The sequence below is a fragment of the Harpia harpyja genome, chromosome 3 (genome assembly GCF_026419915.1).
Source record: "Harpia harpyja isolate bHarHar1 chromosome 3, bHarHar1 primary haplotype, whole genome shotgun sequence".
NCBI classification, from domain to species: domain Eukaryota; kingdom Metazoa; phylum Chordata; class Aves; order Accipitriformes; family Accipitridae; genus Harpia; species Harpia harpyja.
The window spans coordinates 30,540,484-30,557,916 of NC_068942.1; the positions used below are offsets into that span (position 1 = coordinate 30,540,484).

Consider the following 17,433-nt stretch of genomic DNA (forward strand, 5'->3'; position numbering starts at 1 on the left):
AAGGTGGTGTGCTATAGTAATTAAATGAACCAAATATTAGTGCCTATACGTACTACCTAAGGCATACCTGTATTCTAAATAATACATTTTCTCATCAGTAATTAAGATTATTTCCAGTTACTAAGATTATTTCCAAGTGTTTGTACTTCCTGCTTGCCTGCATAGAGTCTCAGCGTGTGATTAGCATCAATCTAAGTGGAAAAAAAAGCAACCTACCTTTTTTGCATACTTTTGGGATTTTTGGGGAGGAGGTTGAATTTGACCACAGTGTTATTAAATAGCGTAAGAATTTTGAAAATCATTAGGTTATGATGAAATACATGCTATTCACAAGTAACTTTGCATATAACCATGATGAAATTCTTGTTGGATTGTCATCTGCTTCCATGCACGCATTGCATACTTTTGATCCCGTGTGTTTTGCCATTAACCAGGCTACCGGCTCAAGCTACCAAGGGAAATCTCATTCCTGAATCAGAATAAATCAGGTTGGAAGGGACCTTGTGCAGTCTGTAGTCCAGCCTCTTGGTGAAATCGGTGTTGGCTATGAGGTCAGACCAGGCTGCTCAGGGCTTTGTCCAGTTGGGTGTGGAAGACCTCCAAGGACAGTATTTTTCTCATTTCTGATGGGACATTTAAACTGTACTGTGAATAATACATTATTAATAGTAAGTGTGATTCCATGTGTCCCAAGAAGAGAAAGAGGAGTTTTTAGCTAGACAGTAAACTTTGACTGTAAAAATACATAAGTGCTTCAGTTTTAAATAAGACTATTACAGACTACATAAAACATGCCTAATAGAGAAGAAAATCAAAAGCTATAACAATAATCATAATATTAGTATATTCTGGAGGCATTCAGGTTATGGAGTGATAAGGAAGTAAATGTGAGTATATTTTTTTCTACACAAAGCTATATTTGCATTATTTTAGAGTGATGCTAGAACATCTTTTTCTTGATGCCTTTACCACATAGTGCAGCTCTCCAATTTTCCCTTATTTTAATTTTATTTATACACTCCATTTTATATTACAGTGTTGAAATTAACGTGGCTAATGAACAGCGACCATACTGAATAAAAGATGGGTATTTCTCTGGAAGACTATATGTGTGTGTTTATATTAATACATGTATGCAATATATGAAATATATATGCTATATATACAATACAACATACCAATACGGTTCTTTCTCTGTATTGAATGGTATTAGTTCAAATGAGAAATACATTGAGTCTTAGAAATTTGTCTTTCAGTAACAAGTTTTCAGTTAGCTTTTAGTTTTAAAATTTTTTCTCAATTTTAATAAAGTAATTGCTCATACTAAAACCTATGTTCTTAAAACCAAAGTTAAAATGTCGTAAATATTAAATTGATACTTGCATCTTGCCCAGCTACAACGTGACTTCCTCTGGCAATATTGACAACTATGACATTTTTGTCATCATGGTTCCAATATTCAGACATGAATTAATAGATTTTACTTGCACTGTCTTCAGATTTATCTAGTTCTCCATCCCTTTTTGTAGGTTTATTGATCCGTGAACTGAATCATAATCTAAACTGTGATATCCTTAGGTATAGCTTGATTTTATCATTTGGTAATCCAGTAAATACAGTTTCTGCCCTCAGCAGGGGCAGGCCCAGCCGTGCGCTGAGCGGGCAGCGCAGGGGCTCGGGGCTCAGGGCTCAGCCTCACCGTGGCCTGAACTGGGTGTCACTGGTTTAACCCCTGCCTGCCCTGTTCCACCTTCAGCTCGGGGGGTAACAGAGGGGTGAAAGCCCTCCCCGGCGCAGTCCCTGCCTGGCAAACCACAGGCAGCCCTTTGTGTGCCTGGGGCTGGGGGCCACTGCCAGCCTGCAGCTGGCAGCCCGGGACAGGGAAACGGGCTGCGACAGGGAGAGGTGTAAAGGGAAACCCAAGCAGAGCCCAAGGCTAGGGGGAGAAGAAAGTATCAATATCATGTTCCTTCAAACAAAGAGAAGATAGAAGTGCCCCGCCAGGCACATCACAGTCCTACCAAAGACATCATGATGCTGGGAAATCCTTGCAATGCCCCTCCCTCCACCCCGCAGCTACAATCTGTGCTTTAGACCCGCAGGGAGATTTGAAGCTTGAGCGCACTGCCAGTGGAAAGGGTTAGATATACTGGCAGGGTTTGGGGGGGGATTTTTGGTATAACCGTTTTAACATCGATGCTTTTCAGTACTGATAATTTTGACTGTCAGACTGTTAAAACATTAATAGGACTGTCATTAAATTCTAGACTCGATGGTGTGTTCCCTTTCAGTTGTCACAAGATTATGAATTTTTGAATTTCTGTTATTTGTAGTAGAAAATGTTCACATTGCTAAGATCTGATGCTTGATCTGATGCTTTCTATGACGAGGCACAGCAATAAGCCAAGAAGTAATTTGCTTAGGTAGATTGCTGCTTCTGGTGGTCTCATCATGCTTCAGCCTAGAGTTCAAATATCTGAATAACAGACAGTGCAAGGTACAGGTGATGCTTTTGTATTTAATCCCTCTGGTTCTTGCATTCACTTTTAAATTAAACAGGCAGATACGGTTCTCAGAAGCCATGCATGCATATCTAAGATTCCAAATTGATATTTAGTGAAAACAAATACCTTAAAAGTTGTAGACCAAGGAAATTAATCTGTATTTGTCTTAATTACTTTGTTTCCTGTGGTCTAATCTTGTAAAGTTCTCTTTGTTTTGCCATCCAGAGTGGAAAACAAACCTTGTCTAAAAAAAAAATATGTACTTCAAAATAGTTTGCAACCACTCATTTTCTGCAGTCTAATCAGTGCCAATTTAACTTGACTTAATATAAGGAAAGTGAAATAATTGCCTGAAATAAATCTACTACTGACCCAAAATACAATAGAAATAGAAAATCAAAATCTCTGGTATTAGTCACTATGCTATACTCTTTCTTAAGATGAAATCAACAAAAAGAAGCTCAGCAACCGTATCAGCCCTAGATTTTCATGCAGCATACTTAGAAAACTTTTGTTACAGCTTATTTACTCATAACAGGCTGAATGAGGCAATACTAAAATTATATTAAAAGGACATTATGCTGTTCACAAGATTAATACCACTGTGACAAAGTGAGTACTAGTTCTTTGCTGTCAGTTACTAATTTTAAGAGGCAGCATATTTCTAGATTTGTGAGAGGGCTGCTTTAGAATGTGATGATTGAGGCATATCGTATCAAAGTTACTTTATCGGAGATGAAAGACAAATTCTGCTGAAAAACGTCTTCTGAGGAGACTAAGGCATTTATTTACAATGTGGTTTTGTACATATGTGTATTCAGAAAATGTGTTTATTATAGAAAGTATTTCAAAAGCCATGGAAATAAATTTATAGCTGGTAGAAATTATTACATACCATAGTTTTTCAAGATGTATCTTCTGCATCTTCCTGTAATAGCTAAAATACTTGAATTTTTCACCTAGTACTCATCCTAGCTTGTTTTTGCTTTAATTATGGAATGCTACTACATTATTTTTCCATATCCCGGTTTATCTTTGCATTGCTTTTGATCCCAGAGAGCTCAGCTGATACATTTTTTGCTCTGTATTATTTTCTTGTTTTTTTCTCTTGTGCAAAAAGTCAGCTAAGAATGATCAGTTACCATTCTTGATCATGGTCAAGATGGAACATGTTTGAATACATATTTTGTATGTGTCCAAATTAAGATTTTGAAGCTGTAAATAACTACCAGTGTCAAGTATCATATTCTAGTGTTTTTCCACAACTTCTGTTGCTAATTTATAGTAGTTTACAGTTATATATTTCTTGGAATTTATACCAGTAATGAGTACAACTGTTAGACAAATGGTGATTTAAAAAAAATTCTGAGTTAAAAAAACCCCACTAATTAAGCCCCTATAAGCTCATACAAACATGGTACTAGGACCTGAAATTCATCTACAAATGTAGAGATTTTTCACAAGCATTACAATTATTATTCACAATTTCTGTGATACATAGGCATGTTAGAAAATATTGTTTCTCCTCATTTTCTGCTTCTTTTGGGGTTTAACACTCTCATGCTGAAATTATTTAACAAAGGAGTTAATTTTTTTTCTGTAGCTTAAAATGCTCTGCAGTGTGGTTTGTAGTATTTCTGCTCATATTTAAGTTGAGCAATTTTTTTATTCCTTAGGCTTATGCTTTTTTACATATATAATTGGCTACATTATTGGTTATACATTAATGTCCATCTTACACATCCATATGATAAATCTATTAATTGATCTTTTGATTAGCATCTGTCTGTTATGACATTTCATGGAATGGTCACAAGTAGTTGTCAATAGTCTTACCATAATAGTTGATACTAAAATTGACTTCAACAAGAGAAGAACTAGGTGTTGCTGAGAGATTCTGGAAGGACATCTCTCCTTTTCTCTCAATTCTGGCTCTTTTCAACTGAATATGAAATTTTCAGTTACCATAGAAGGCCCTACATTTTTTTTCCTGTATCATGCATAAATTAGCACACCATGCTAATTTACTATTCCTTTCCATTTTTAGGTATGTCCTCAGCAACCAATTGTTTTTTATCATGCATTTGTTTTTCTTTTTTGGGTAGTATATCTTTGACTTTATTCTTACACAAAATTGTCTGTTTCTTCCTTTTCCTCTCTTTTCATAATAGCCACTTATCATAAATTAATATCCTGAATTTTTAATCTCCTGAAACAGCACTCGAATCTCTTTATTGTATCCTAGAAAAAAGAAGAACTGAAGAGGTCTATAAATTATCATCTTCCTCAGTCTTTAGCCCTAACAATCAAATAATTCTGTATTTGGTATATAGAGGTTTTACATATTTTTAAAATATATATGTATAAGTTCTAGTATGTTTTCTTCTAAGTCTAATAACAAGTAAGCAAACCAGAATACATACTGTATTTTCAAAAATCAAAGTATTTTCACTCTCAGAAATGTAACACATAATCTTGAAAACATCTGAATACAAAGTGTCATGATAATGTCAAGCTTCCTTACCAACAGGGGAGGATCTAGAGATTATCACAGAAGTTTCTTGTAAAAAAAAAAAAAATCATGTTATTTACTGTCTCAAAAATTGAAATTTTGCAAAGTTACGTGCATGCAGTATAAGGAAACAAACCAAAAAAAGTCTCTTAAAGTAGTGAAGCTGAAGAGCTGAATGATTTTAAGATAAATAAATTGTTATGTACATTGCATAGACTACAGAACTTGGCATGAGTGCATCAGTCATAGGCAAAATGCAAAAATACGTAGAAAAACTTCAGAGTTGTTAGTAGTAGAATGAAAGCTTAAAGAGAGAGTGTAGCTAAGAGAGAGCATAGGTAGGAATGCTTTTGCATCTCAGATTACACATAAGTCAGAGGTGGTTGTTGTATAGTCCGTTCTTACATTCACAGTGTCTGCTTTCAGCCCTATTCTGTTGAAAGGAAAAAGCTCCTGAGGAGCTCAAGTTTTGCGACTAGAAGAGTTTGCAAAAAAAAAAATTTGGGGGGGACCCACCGCTATTTGAAACTTCCTCCTTTCCTGTGCCAAAATACTTACAGGATCAAGTCTAGTATCTGATTTTCCAGCTTGTTAGGTACACTACAGCCTGTAAAAACTCAGTTGGATATTGGGGAGATGTGTTTCTGAGGTAAGAAATGCAAAAATATAATTATTGTTTTAACAGAAGGCTAGAATAAATGCCCAGTGATTGGAAGAGGGAGAGATTCTAGGTTGGATCTGAAATTGGTGAGAAAAATCCTTGAAGGCAGAGAAGGCTAATTTCTTACTGGGGTTTACAGTTGAGAAGGTGAAAGTCTTGATGGAAGATGTAACAATCTCTAGATTAGGATGTAGTTGTGGAATTGTGCAAATTAGCTCCAAGAAAGGCTGAGGCATCCCCAGTTAAGGACGTAGGTTCTACATAAAAAGGGCACTGGAAAAGGCTGCTGAGTTTTCTTGATGAAGGTATGAGACAGACTGATCCTTCCCACGAATGGATGATTTGAAGGAGTAGGAGAATAGCTGTCTCCTTTTCATCTTAGTGCTATTGTTACTAGCCCATACTCTTGTCTTCTCACATCTGTGGCATTTCCTTGCCTTCCACAGCACTCTGACACGCAGGGGAGCCCCCAGGTTACCATCAATATCGATAATCCCCCAAACGTGGTATTTGTGAGGTACTCCTCCCTTTTCTTTGATGCGTGGAGCCATCGTTCCTAGCGTGCTCAGTACAATCTGTAAAGCAGAGCTCCAAGAGTGTCTTCAGCCCAGTAACACGCCTGGCACAGTCAGAGCTATGAAACACTTCACAGGCGATGTTTGAAGTGAAGTGCTAGTTCTGTGGTATTGTAGTCTGTCTCTCACACCAACTTTGCAGAATGTTTGGTTGTATTATAATGATTATAACACTGCATGATTATTTTTATTAGAAGTTTTCATACTTTGAACAAGGATTGAAAAAGAAGGCAGGTTTCAAATTAAGTAACAGTCACATTGGAAGAGAATGGCAGACTGTCTGGGTTACAGTCATGAACGATTGCCAGCCTTTTTGTGTATACAATGTGACAAATTACAAATTTAGTACATTTTGCTCTTGGAAATATTTAAATGAAGATGTTTATTCATATTGGAATGGATTAATCCAGTGATGCTATGGTATTAATGCCAGGGATGCATTTGGTCTGATTTGTTCAGAGGGTATTAGAATATGGGTGTTGAATTTAAAGAAGAAATTTTAATATCTGAATGTAAATTACTTTTTATAAAAACTTATCAAAAATATTTTGACTTAGTGAATTTTGGCAAGAATATTTGAACTAGCTCCTACTGTTGAGCAAGTTATTTTCTTTGTTAGAACTAATACTTAAACATTACATTTTTCTTAAGTTCTTTTTTATTTAATTTTTCTGTGTTATGTGTATTCATTTTCATCTTTAACCCTATTGTACCAGTAATTGCTGTAATGATTATAGTTGGTATTCACAGCAAATGTCACAAATTCTTTTTAGGGTGGGAATAACAAAATGGACTTTTACTCTCTACATATGTCTGAAACTTTTAACGCTGGCAGGACTAAAATTTCATTTTGCCTGTTAATATTCCTAAAGCTTTCCTAGTAAGGACAGAATATGGAGCTATCACTACAAGGCATTTCTGTTCTTTCCATCAGATTCAGTCTTTCTTGGCAAAACCTAATCTTAGTTACATACCATGACACCTGTTTTTTAAAGAAACTAAGCACAAAGTTATATTTCTTTAGCTTCTGATGTTATTCCCTGCCTGAACATTAGTTCGTGAATTTTGGTTCCTGTGTTTCAGATACACCTGGAGATTAAAGACCCTTTGTGACATTAAGCATTCTCTTAAGCAACGATTGGCTTGAAAGGTGATGTACAGGATTTCATAGTATTTCAGCAGAAATAATGGAAGACTACTGTGATATGTTCTCGCTGAACTCTGAGGAGTGGGAGAACTGAGGCTGAGAAGAAAAACTTTATTTAAGGAAACATTATTTCAGGACTCATGCTGGTATTCCAAAAACTCTGTACACACCAGGAAAAAAGAAAGTGTAGATTTAGAAAATGTGGAGCAAGCTTATTACATGGATAATGATGTTTACAGCTGATACTAGGAATAGGCTTAATTTCCCCTAATTTTAGTCCTCTAAAAACTAGGCAGCTAGTCCAAATTACTCATTTAATTTCCTTCTGCAGTTATTGCCACCACTAGGACATTCAAGGTAAGTGGTGTCCAAGACATGATACAGGTCGCTCTTTGAAGCTGTTTCTCTCTTTTTCTATTTTAAAGTGATTTTAGACACTTATCTTAATCTAGCTGCTTAATTTCACAATAGTTAAAATTAGGTGTGATATATTAAACTCTGACTTCCCTAACACAGTATTATCTGAATTGTGCTCTCTTCACTGCCACACAGAAGCTGAGGAATGGGCAGATACGTTCTGCCCACTGGCACTTCCACAAAATTACATATTTATAGAAAAATAATTTTACAAGTTTCTAATCTTGCATAAGCATACCCTGTCTAGAATACTAAAAATAGTTACTTTCTTCAGTTTATGTAGTTATTCTGAGGGTTTATTTTTTCATTAATTCATTATGAATATTTTACTGGACTGTCTGAGAGGAGATATGCAGGCCTTTACAAAAGACATGAGACCATACAAGAAAGAACCATTTCTTTGCATTAACAGTATGTATGACTAGTTCTAATTTGGCACTTTGATCAGAATTTTGCTAAATTCATTACTCTTTTTTTTTTTTTTTTTTTTCCAAATCAACCAAGCAAGTGTTTGGGCATGTCAATGGAATTAACCTGTTAATTTTTTTTTTTCTTTTAAGAGCTGTTGCAGATTTGACTGCAATTCTGTAGCATTTTACTGACGTGTTCTCTTTTCTTGTGACTATTAAATATATTAAGTCACATCTAGTTTAAGTCTTCAAGTTACAGAAAAGGAAGATCTCTTTATACAATGTATATTTTGAATATTTCTCCACAATTTGGTAATTCTGAGTGTAATTCTAAATACTTTTTTTTTTTAAAGAAATACTGCAATGATTCCTGTATTTAAAACTCTCCAAGGTTATAATTATAAATTTTTTTGTAGGAATGAAAGGAAAATATAAAATAGTTTTTCCCAATACATCTTGTCTTTTGAAACATAATTTTTGTAATCATTTATTGACCCATTAAATTTATGCACTGAGTCTTCTTTTCCCACAGTCAAGTAATGGACTTTCACTGCATTGCCATGGCATTCATTGAGCTGTTCAGGGAAAAATTTATTCAGTGGCATTGAAGTAGTAGATCGAGGTAGCATAAATAAGAGTAGGTCAGGAATGTAAAACAGAATCTATTTAATTACAAGATGTTAATCATCTAAAGGAACTATAATTTTTCCTTTCTCAATAGATTATGTAGTAATGGAAGCACATGTGAATATGGAATAATTATCAGTGATTACTTTAACCCTTAATCTGCCTTTCAGAATCGATATATCAATATGTGTCAGCCTCTTCAAATGAAATGCTGCAGCCACTGAAGTATCTCAGCCAAGCTTCTAATGGGTTGATTATAGTCAAATCATATTTCATTAGGTGATTTTGGAATCTGCTACTTTAAATATCCTACTGGCAATAACTATTTTTTAGGATATAATGTAATTTGATTTCAGGTTTATTTCCTTTAGTGGATATATTACATCTGTGCAGAGGATAGAAGACAGCAGCAGTGAAAGGTAGCCATAGGAATGAATGGCATTGGATTATTTATAAAGCAAACTATTTTAAATAATAAACCTGAACAGAGCTATTCTAGGGTTTGCTTTCTTCAAGATCAGAAATAGCTGCCTTAAAAATACATAAAACACTAAAACTATTTTTTAAATTATTGTTACTTTCACATATATCTCATTATCAAAAGCAAATTACTAAAGTTGAACTGAGAATCTTTAACTTTTAAAATACAGGTTTGCACCTCCTAAGTAACGTGTGATTAACTAGGAAAGTGAGTTTTTAAAAGTAAGTCGTGTTGTTTTAGTAAGAGTACATAGTACAAAACCCAGCAGCAATCTGTGTACATGAATACTACCCATTTCATTAATATGTCCTCTCACTAATCTGGTAAGTTTAAATTAGTAAGACTTTTTAGGAAAACAGACTTTTTTGTTTGGGTGGGAAGCTAATACCATTTCTGATCTTTTCTGTTGGAAAGATAGGAATAAAAGCATGACTGAGTGAGAATACAGCTGGTTATGAGAGCAAAGATTGGAATTATTCATTTACCAAGAAACAATAACCTTCAGACTATCACATTTTAAAACTCGCAGTCTTTGCTAAATGGACCAGGAAGATCAAAAGATCTACAATCATGAAATGACCTTGTTTTTTATAATGGTGTAGAGTAGAAATAACAATGTTATAGAGATGCCCTCACTATTAGATACAAGAAAAATAATCACTTTTAGAGTTGCAAGTAAAGTGAACTCGAAGTATATTATTATGTAGTACTAGCATCCTGCCAATGCTTTTGAAGCATTCCTTGATAAGAGCAGATTAAGAATTTTCTTTCGTAATGCTGACTTACAAGGAGAATTGCCTCTTTGATAGTTAGATCTTCTATAACAGAACAGGTGAACTTGGCTTCTCTGTTCCTGAATTTAGATTTTGGCAATATGTTCACAAAATTTCTATTTCTGAAAGTTTTAAGTTTATCTATGTAGTGATATCAAGTAAGACACCAGTGATCAGAGAGTGTGACGCTAAATGAGCAAGAGTGTCCAAGGAGCACAAACAATCAGAGCTGTTTGCTGAGTGCTTGCATGGGATGGGGGATAAACAGGTTTCAGAAGTGCCTTCTAATTTGTACCAATATATAGCTTAGCATGGTGCAAGTACCACTGCGTCGAGATCTGGTCAGAATTGCACAGCAGCCCCTCTCAGCTCATTTTCCTGGGCGTTCCTGCCAAGTCCAATCTCCTGCCATGCACTTTGCACTAGAGCGTGACACTAGTACTCTAGGGCTGCTGGGGCTGAGGCCACAGCCTTCAAAGTAGAATCTGGGAATTTGTTTTATTCTCTTTGACTCAATTAGGAGACAGAGTATACTGTGAAAAAAGCGATTTCCTCAAATGTGTACGATATTTTTACATACCTTACATTCATATCAATGTGAACATTACACTATTGATCTTCACTAGATAAAAACATTCCCTGTGATCTTAAAGTAACTCTTATTTGTAGCATGTTAATAGATTTATTGCAAATGCCTGATTGTGGTCTTTGGCTGTATATTCACACATGGACTAGACAAAGGTTAGGGTATCTCTTGTGCTTCTTCCTTGCTATGAATTCCTTCCTTTAAAAAGCTGCCAGTAGTTGGGTGCATAGGAATGATAAAAAGCTGTAGGAACTTTTCAGTTACTCTTCACATTTCTGTATAAAATGGCTGGTTTTGAGTTGAGGCTGCGATACTTAAGTAAATACCTCATAACAGAAAGGCAAGAAATGCATTTCATTTCTGTTGTGAAATGGAGAGCCAGAGGAGCTGGTGTAACTTCTGGATTCTGGACACTTTCTCTGCTCCGGAGGAGGACCTTTTGTCTTAAGCATTGTTTTTTTCTCCTCCACACCTCCCCTGGCCCACACACCTGAAAAATCAAGAGCATGTTCTTGCATTATCCCTAGTGTACTGGTTTTGGCTGGGATAGAGCTGAATTTCTTCATAGTAGCTAGTATGGGGCTACGTTTTGGATTTGTGCTGAAAACAGTGTTGATAACGCATCAGTGTTTCAGTCATTGCTGAGCAGTGGAAACAGTGCTGGTAACCCAGGGACGTTTTGGTTCCTGCTGAGCAGGGCTTGCCCAGAGCCAAGGGCTGTTCTGCTTCTCCCCCCACCCCACCAGCGAGGAGGCTGGGGGGGCACAAGGAGTCGGGAGGGGACACAGCCGGGACAGCTGACCCCGACTGACCCCCGGGACATCCCACACCAGAGGACGTCATGCTCGGCGTGTAAAGCTGGGGGAAGAAGAAGGCAGGGGGGACGTTGGGAGTGATGGCGTTTGTCTTCCCAAGGGACCGCTCGGCGTGCTGGAGCCCTGCTGTCCTGGAGATGGCTGAACACCGGCCTGCCCGTGGGAGGCGGGGAATGGATTCCTGGGTTTGCTTTTGTCCTGGTTTCAGCTGGGATAGAGTTAACTGTCTTCCTAGTAGCTGGTACAGTGCTATGTTTTGAGTTCAGAGCGAAGAATGTTGATAACACTGATGTTTTCAGTTGTTGCTCAGTAGTGTTTAGACTAATGTCAAGGATTTTTCAGCTTCTCATGCCCAGCCAGCGAGAAGGCTGGAGGGGCACAAGAAGTTGGCACAGGACACAGCCAGGGCACCTGACCCAAACTGGCCAACGGTGTATTCCATACCATGTGACGTCCCATCCAGTATAGGAACGGGGAAGTGGGGGCAGGGATTCGCCACTCAGGGACTGGCTGGGTGTCGGTCAGCGGGTGGTGAGCAATTGCACTGCGCATCATTTGTACATTCCAATCCTTTCATTATTGCTGTTGTCATTTTACTAGTGTTATCATTATCATTATTAGTTTCTTCTTTTCTGTTCTATTAAACCGTTCTTATCTCAACCCACGGGTTTTGCTTCTTTTCCCGATTTTCTCCCCCATCCCACTGGGTGGGGGGGAGTGAGTGAGTGGCTGCGTGGTGTTTAGTTGCTGGCTGGGGTTAAACCACGACACTTTGCTTGAGTGTGTGGCTTTTGCTTTCCCTATTAAACTGTCTTTATCTCAGCCCACGAGTTTTCTCACTTGTACCCTTCCGATTCTCTCCCCCATCCCACCGGGAGGGAGGTGAGCGAGCGGCTGCGTGGGGCTGAGCTGTCTACAAAGAGACCTATGTACATGTTGGTTGTCAGTTAGTATTTTGTAAAGTACTTTGAGATGTTTAGATGGAAGATGTGTGGCACTAATTTGCAGGAAAATTGCAAGCAGAAAAGTGCACCACCGTATCTCTCATAATTAATGTCTTCAAAAAGATTTCAAAGAATTGTATGTCTCGTATCATTTATCACAAGCCCCTGGATTTTAATTTCATTTTGAGAAAGTAAGTATTACAGTTAGATCACCACCAAGACATGTATCACTGTAATTCTGTATTCCTCTTATAGGAAACCCATGCTATTCATCTTTCTAATAACTGTGTAAAAAAAATTCCTCTTGAAATTTCCCTTTCTCCATTTTAACCATTTTGCTTGCAAGTTGACCCTCAAAACCTTCTTGCCTTTCCACACTTGCAGTTGTTATCATTGTAATATTTTGCAGTATAACCATTCCTTTCACTATTTGCACTTATAGGTAATTCAAGTGGGATATTTTTTATTGATGAATATAGTAAACTATATAAACAATGTATGTAAATAAAAGCAGTTTATCTGGAATTTTTAATATTAATAAATAAACAGTTGGTTTGAGTTTAGAATTTAAAGCTTAGTCATATCTTCTGTTTTTTACACAGGTGATAGATGTGAAATAAATATAGATGAATGTATGTCTACTCCTTGCCTCAACAATGGAAGTTGCATTGATAACATCAGTTCCTATAAGTGCCACTGTAGGAGAGGTTTTATTGGAACAAACTGCGAGATAAATGTTAATGAATGCTTGCCAGATCCCTGTCTTCATGGAAGGTGGCTATTTTTATTTAACTATGATTATCTCCGAGATAATGTACCTAACTAGCAATATTTAAGATTTAATGATATGGGAAGGTTGATAAATACACTTTTAATTATGTTCCTCCATAAAGTAAGAGTACAAGCACACTTAAAGATGACAGATGTTGTCTGCTTAAGCTAATGTAATATACTGTTACATTATCTCAGTTTCTCTTTCATTTTTGCTCATTAGCATAAACCAGTTTTCAGTACATGTGGATTAATTAGAGTTTAATATACTTAAAAGTGAATCTTTAGCTGTTGCATGCCAACAGGTTGAAATGGGAAGATGTATTTTAATATGACAGTCAGTATCCTTATAAAACCCCTCAGTACCCATAATACACACATTTGAAACCTGTTATTAAAAGTAATTAAAAGTGCCATGGATTTCAGTAGGTTACATCAGACCACTATTTTGAAATGCATGGAATGATACTACTAGTGCTGAATCTAGAATTACATAGCTTCATCTGAGTAACACTGTTTTGTATTTCAGATGTATAGATCTCATTGATGGATATCAATGCTCTTGCGAATCAGGATGGACCAGCTCAAGATGTGAGATAAATATTAATGTATGTCTTCAAATTTTATTTTAATTATGGGGGAAAGGGTAATATGCCGCTTGAAACTCATTTTTATTTAAGTAACTTTGGAATGGGTTAGTTTATTGAAAATGCATGACAGAAACTCAGTTGTTTCAAATCCATTCTGAAAAGCTCATTATTTGTTACTTAATGAAACTGCATTAAAAAAGACCATTGAGAAAATGTCTAAAGAACTTTAAATGTGAAGTGTGAATGATAAATCTGAAAAGCTACAGCAAACTAAGCCAACATTAGCTGAAAGTCATTTATCCCTCAGTTCAGCATGGATAACATAACTACCTAATTTGCTTGCAAGCCCCATTTGCTGTAGCTTAACTGTATGTTTGAATAGTAAACCTCAAGGTGCAATGTTCTACACTGAAAGTAGGCATGACTCGTGTTTAAAATTTCAAAATCCAGGTAATTGTAGAATTCTATGATATAAAACTGTGGCATACAAAATACTTTGCCCACTTCCTCCTCTTAAGTTGAAGAACATTTTTGCTTGGGAATGGCTGTGGATAAGAACGCATCTGTATATGCGAGACTGTGCCATGGAGATTCCCATGGTCAGCAAACCAACTTGTAGAAGGTGACTACATCTGGCATAACAATTACAATATTGGCCACACTTTGGGGAAAGTATTGAATTGGTTTAGTCTGTTTCAGGTTTTGTGCCAAACAGAGTTTAATCAGATCTCGGGATATGATCCCTTTAAATGTATTCATTCTCATGGGAGAGTCTGGCATGAGATCTGCCTCCATTTGGGCTATCTGGCTTCTAATACTGTGCTTCTGAATCGTCAAAAACACATTCCAAAATGTTATCCAAACTTCTTTTTAGCTTATGTATGCATGTAGGGACCTTTCATGATTTTTTTATATATAGCTAAAAGTACTAGATAGCTAAAAATACCTCATATTACATAAAGGAAGTATGGTCTGTAACTTTACTGTTGAAAATGCATGACAGTCTCACACAAGGAGTAGATCTAGCTGGAATATTACCTTCCAACTTCCTTTACAGAAAGAAAAAAGTCAGAAAATAAGTGATTTAGCTCAACAGAGTGCACATCATGGTATGATCTTGCAAATCTGTATGATTATCAGCTGTTGCCAATGCTAATGCAGAATACCCTTGGGTAGTATTTTCTCTAGCAACATCCATGATTTACACTTTCCTCCATTTTAGGGGAATGAGAGATTAAATGACCTGAGACAACTGCATAAAATCATATTCAAAGATAACCACATTTCATGCTGAGGTGTTTGAAAATGCATAGATTAGAAATTCATAGAAAGAAACAATATACATATACATTTGACAGATAAGTCTGTCAGAGTGATGGCTTCATTTTTTGATATTCATTCTATTTGCATGCAGTGTGATCCCCAGATTGGACTATGCTGCAGGTGTCATATTTTTAAAGGCTCTAACACTGCGTTCGTTCTGCTCAGACATGTATCATGCCTATGCAAGTCTTACAGTGACCAACAAGGCTTTCTGACTGTCTAGGGGTGTGCACATCTGTATAATCATGGTAGGCTCATGCTCTATAATTGATTTGCTCTAGATTAACATCAGCCAGTTCCTTTGTTTAAAAAAATAATCAGGAGTTAAGCCAGGTAAATATACTTCAATATTTTCTTCACTTGAAGATACATTTCTTTGTATTAAGGTTCATGCAACTGCATCGGGGGTAGGTGCCAAGGTTTTGTTTGGGGGGGGGGGGGGGGGGGGGAGCTGCAAGGGTGGCCTCTGTGAGAAGAGGCCAGGGGCTGCCCTGTGCTGGACACAGCCCATTCTAGTTAGCTCCAATGGATCCACTGCCGGACACAGCTGAGCCCCTCACCTAAGAGGGTGGCACCTCTGTGGAAACATACAGAAGAACGGGTGAAAAATGCTGCCCAGCAGAGAGAGGAGTGAGGGAAAAAAGTGAGAGCACCAGCCCTGCAGACCCCCAGGTCAGTGCAGAAGGAGGGGAGGAGGTGCTCCAGGCGCCGGAGCAGAGATTCCCCTGCAGCCCCTGGTGATGAAGACCATGGTGGAGCAGGTTTTTCCCTGTATTGCATGGAGAGGACCATGCCAGGGCAGACACCCATGCTGTAGCCCATGGAGGACCCCACGCCGCAGCATGTGGATACGCCCTGAAAGAACTGCAGCCCGTGGAGCGCCCACACAGGAGCAGGCTCCGGGCAGGACCTGTGGCCCGTGGAGAGGACCCACGCTGGAGTAGGGGAAAAGTGTGAGGAGGAAGGAGCAGCAGAGAGGAGCTGTTACAAACTGACTGCAACCCCCATTCCCCACCCGCCCCGCACTGCTCAGGGTGAAAGGAGGAGGTAGAAGGGTTGGGAATGGAGGAGTGAAGTTGAGCCTGGGAAGAAAGGGGTGGTGGTTTTAGGTTTTGTCTGTTTCTCACTGTCCAAAAATCTATTTCGAATTGGCAATAACTTAATTTAATTTTCCCCAAGTCGAGTCTGTTTTGCCTGTGACAGTGATTGGAAAGTGATCTCTCTGTCCTTATCAACCCGTGACCTTTGTCAGCTTAGTTTCTTCTCTTATCCTCTTGAAGAGGGAGAGTGCGAGTGGCTGGGTGGGTATTGCACGGCCGTGCAAGGTCAGCAGCTAGGCTGATTCAAATAACCAGTTTAAAAATAAAATATATTTATGTGTATATATAATTCCCTAGACATACTTGGATTTTTTTTTTATTTTTCATCTTGGATTTTTTCATCCTCTACATGTGTTGCAATATAGTTTGCAAGAAAATACACTTCAAGACTTTCTCAAGTTGTCTGATACTTTAAGAAAAAAAAAGCACTTTCTGTCTTTATGGATATATCCTATAACTTTTGCATATCTAATATGGAGTGTGGATGTTGGAACTTCCCTATCTACTACAGTTTTCACTGCTTTTTCATTTATGGATTTCATTCAAAAAAGAGTAAGAAATAATAGATGTCCTGTATGAAGTAGTTGCAATACACGATTTCCTTTGGCATTTGTGTATTTTTTAAATTGTAAGATGAATGTATATAACTGAAAATCGATCTTTTCTCTCCAGTATAGGTAAACATAGATTGCTAATATGGTCAGTAATAGTATTTATGGTTAGTAATAGATATTATTTCTTACTTATTTTGGTTTTTTTGCTATGACTGATGAGAAGTCATTGGCAGTTGTGCTTCTTCCAGGCTCAGCTAAGGCTGTCTCATGCTGTCAAAAAGGAAGCAAAAAGCATTTTGAGTCTTCACACAGGAGGATATTCAGCTTGTTGGTGCTTCTGCTTGTATCTGATAGAAAGCTGTGATCAGACTGCATCCTAGAATTATTTTGTCTGGTTTTACTGATCTTTTCTCTCTATTTTCATAAAAGACAGAAACAAGGGGGAAATCAGGAAAACCAACTAATTTTCTACACAAAGGCACCACAGCTAATGCACATGTGGAGTCAGAGAACAATATTCTGCTAGTCCAAGCAAATAAGCAGTTATTCACCAGGACTTGCCAGATTGCACAAAAGATAGGAGACTTGACAGCCATATAATCATTTGTGATTTGATTGGGAAGAACAGTAGGATTCCACTTGC

At 37.4% G+C, this 17,433-nt stretch overlaps 1 protein-coding gene across 1 annotated transcript in view; it reads left to right on the forward strand.

Annotated features, from left to right (window-relative positions):
- EYS (eyes shut homolog) overlaps positions 1-17,433 on the forward strand; it is a 1,008,942-nt gene that overhangs the window by 517,545 nt on the left and 473,964 nt on the right. Inside the window, exons 27-28 of the mRNA XM_052781811.1 lie at positions 13,055-13,226; positions 13,753-13,831. Of these exons, the coding sequence (XP_052637771.1) occupies positions 13,055-13,226; positions 13,753-13,831 (251 nt within the window). The remainder of the gene's footprint in view (positions 1-13,054; positions 13,227-13,752; positions 13,832-17,433) is intronic.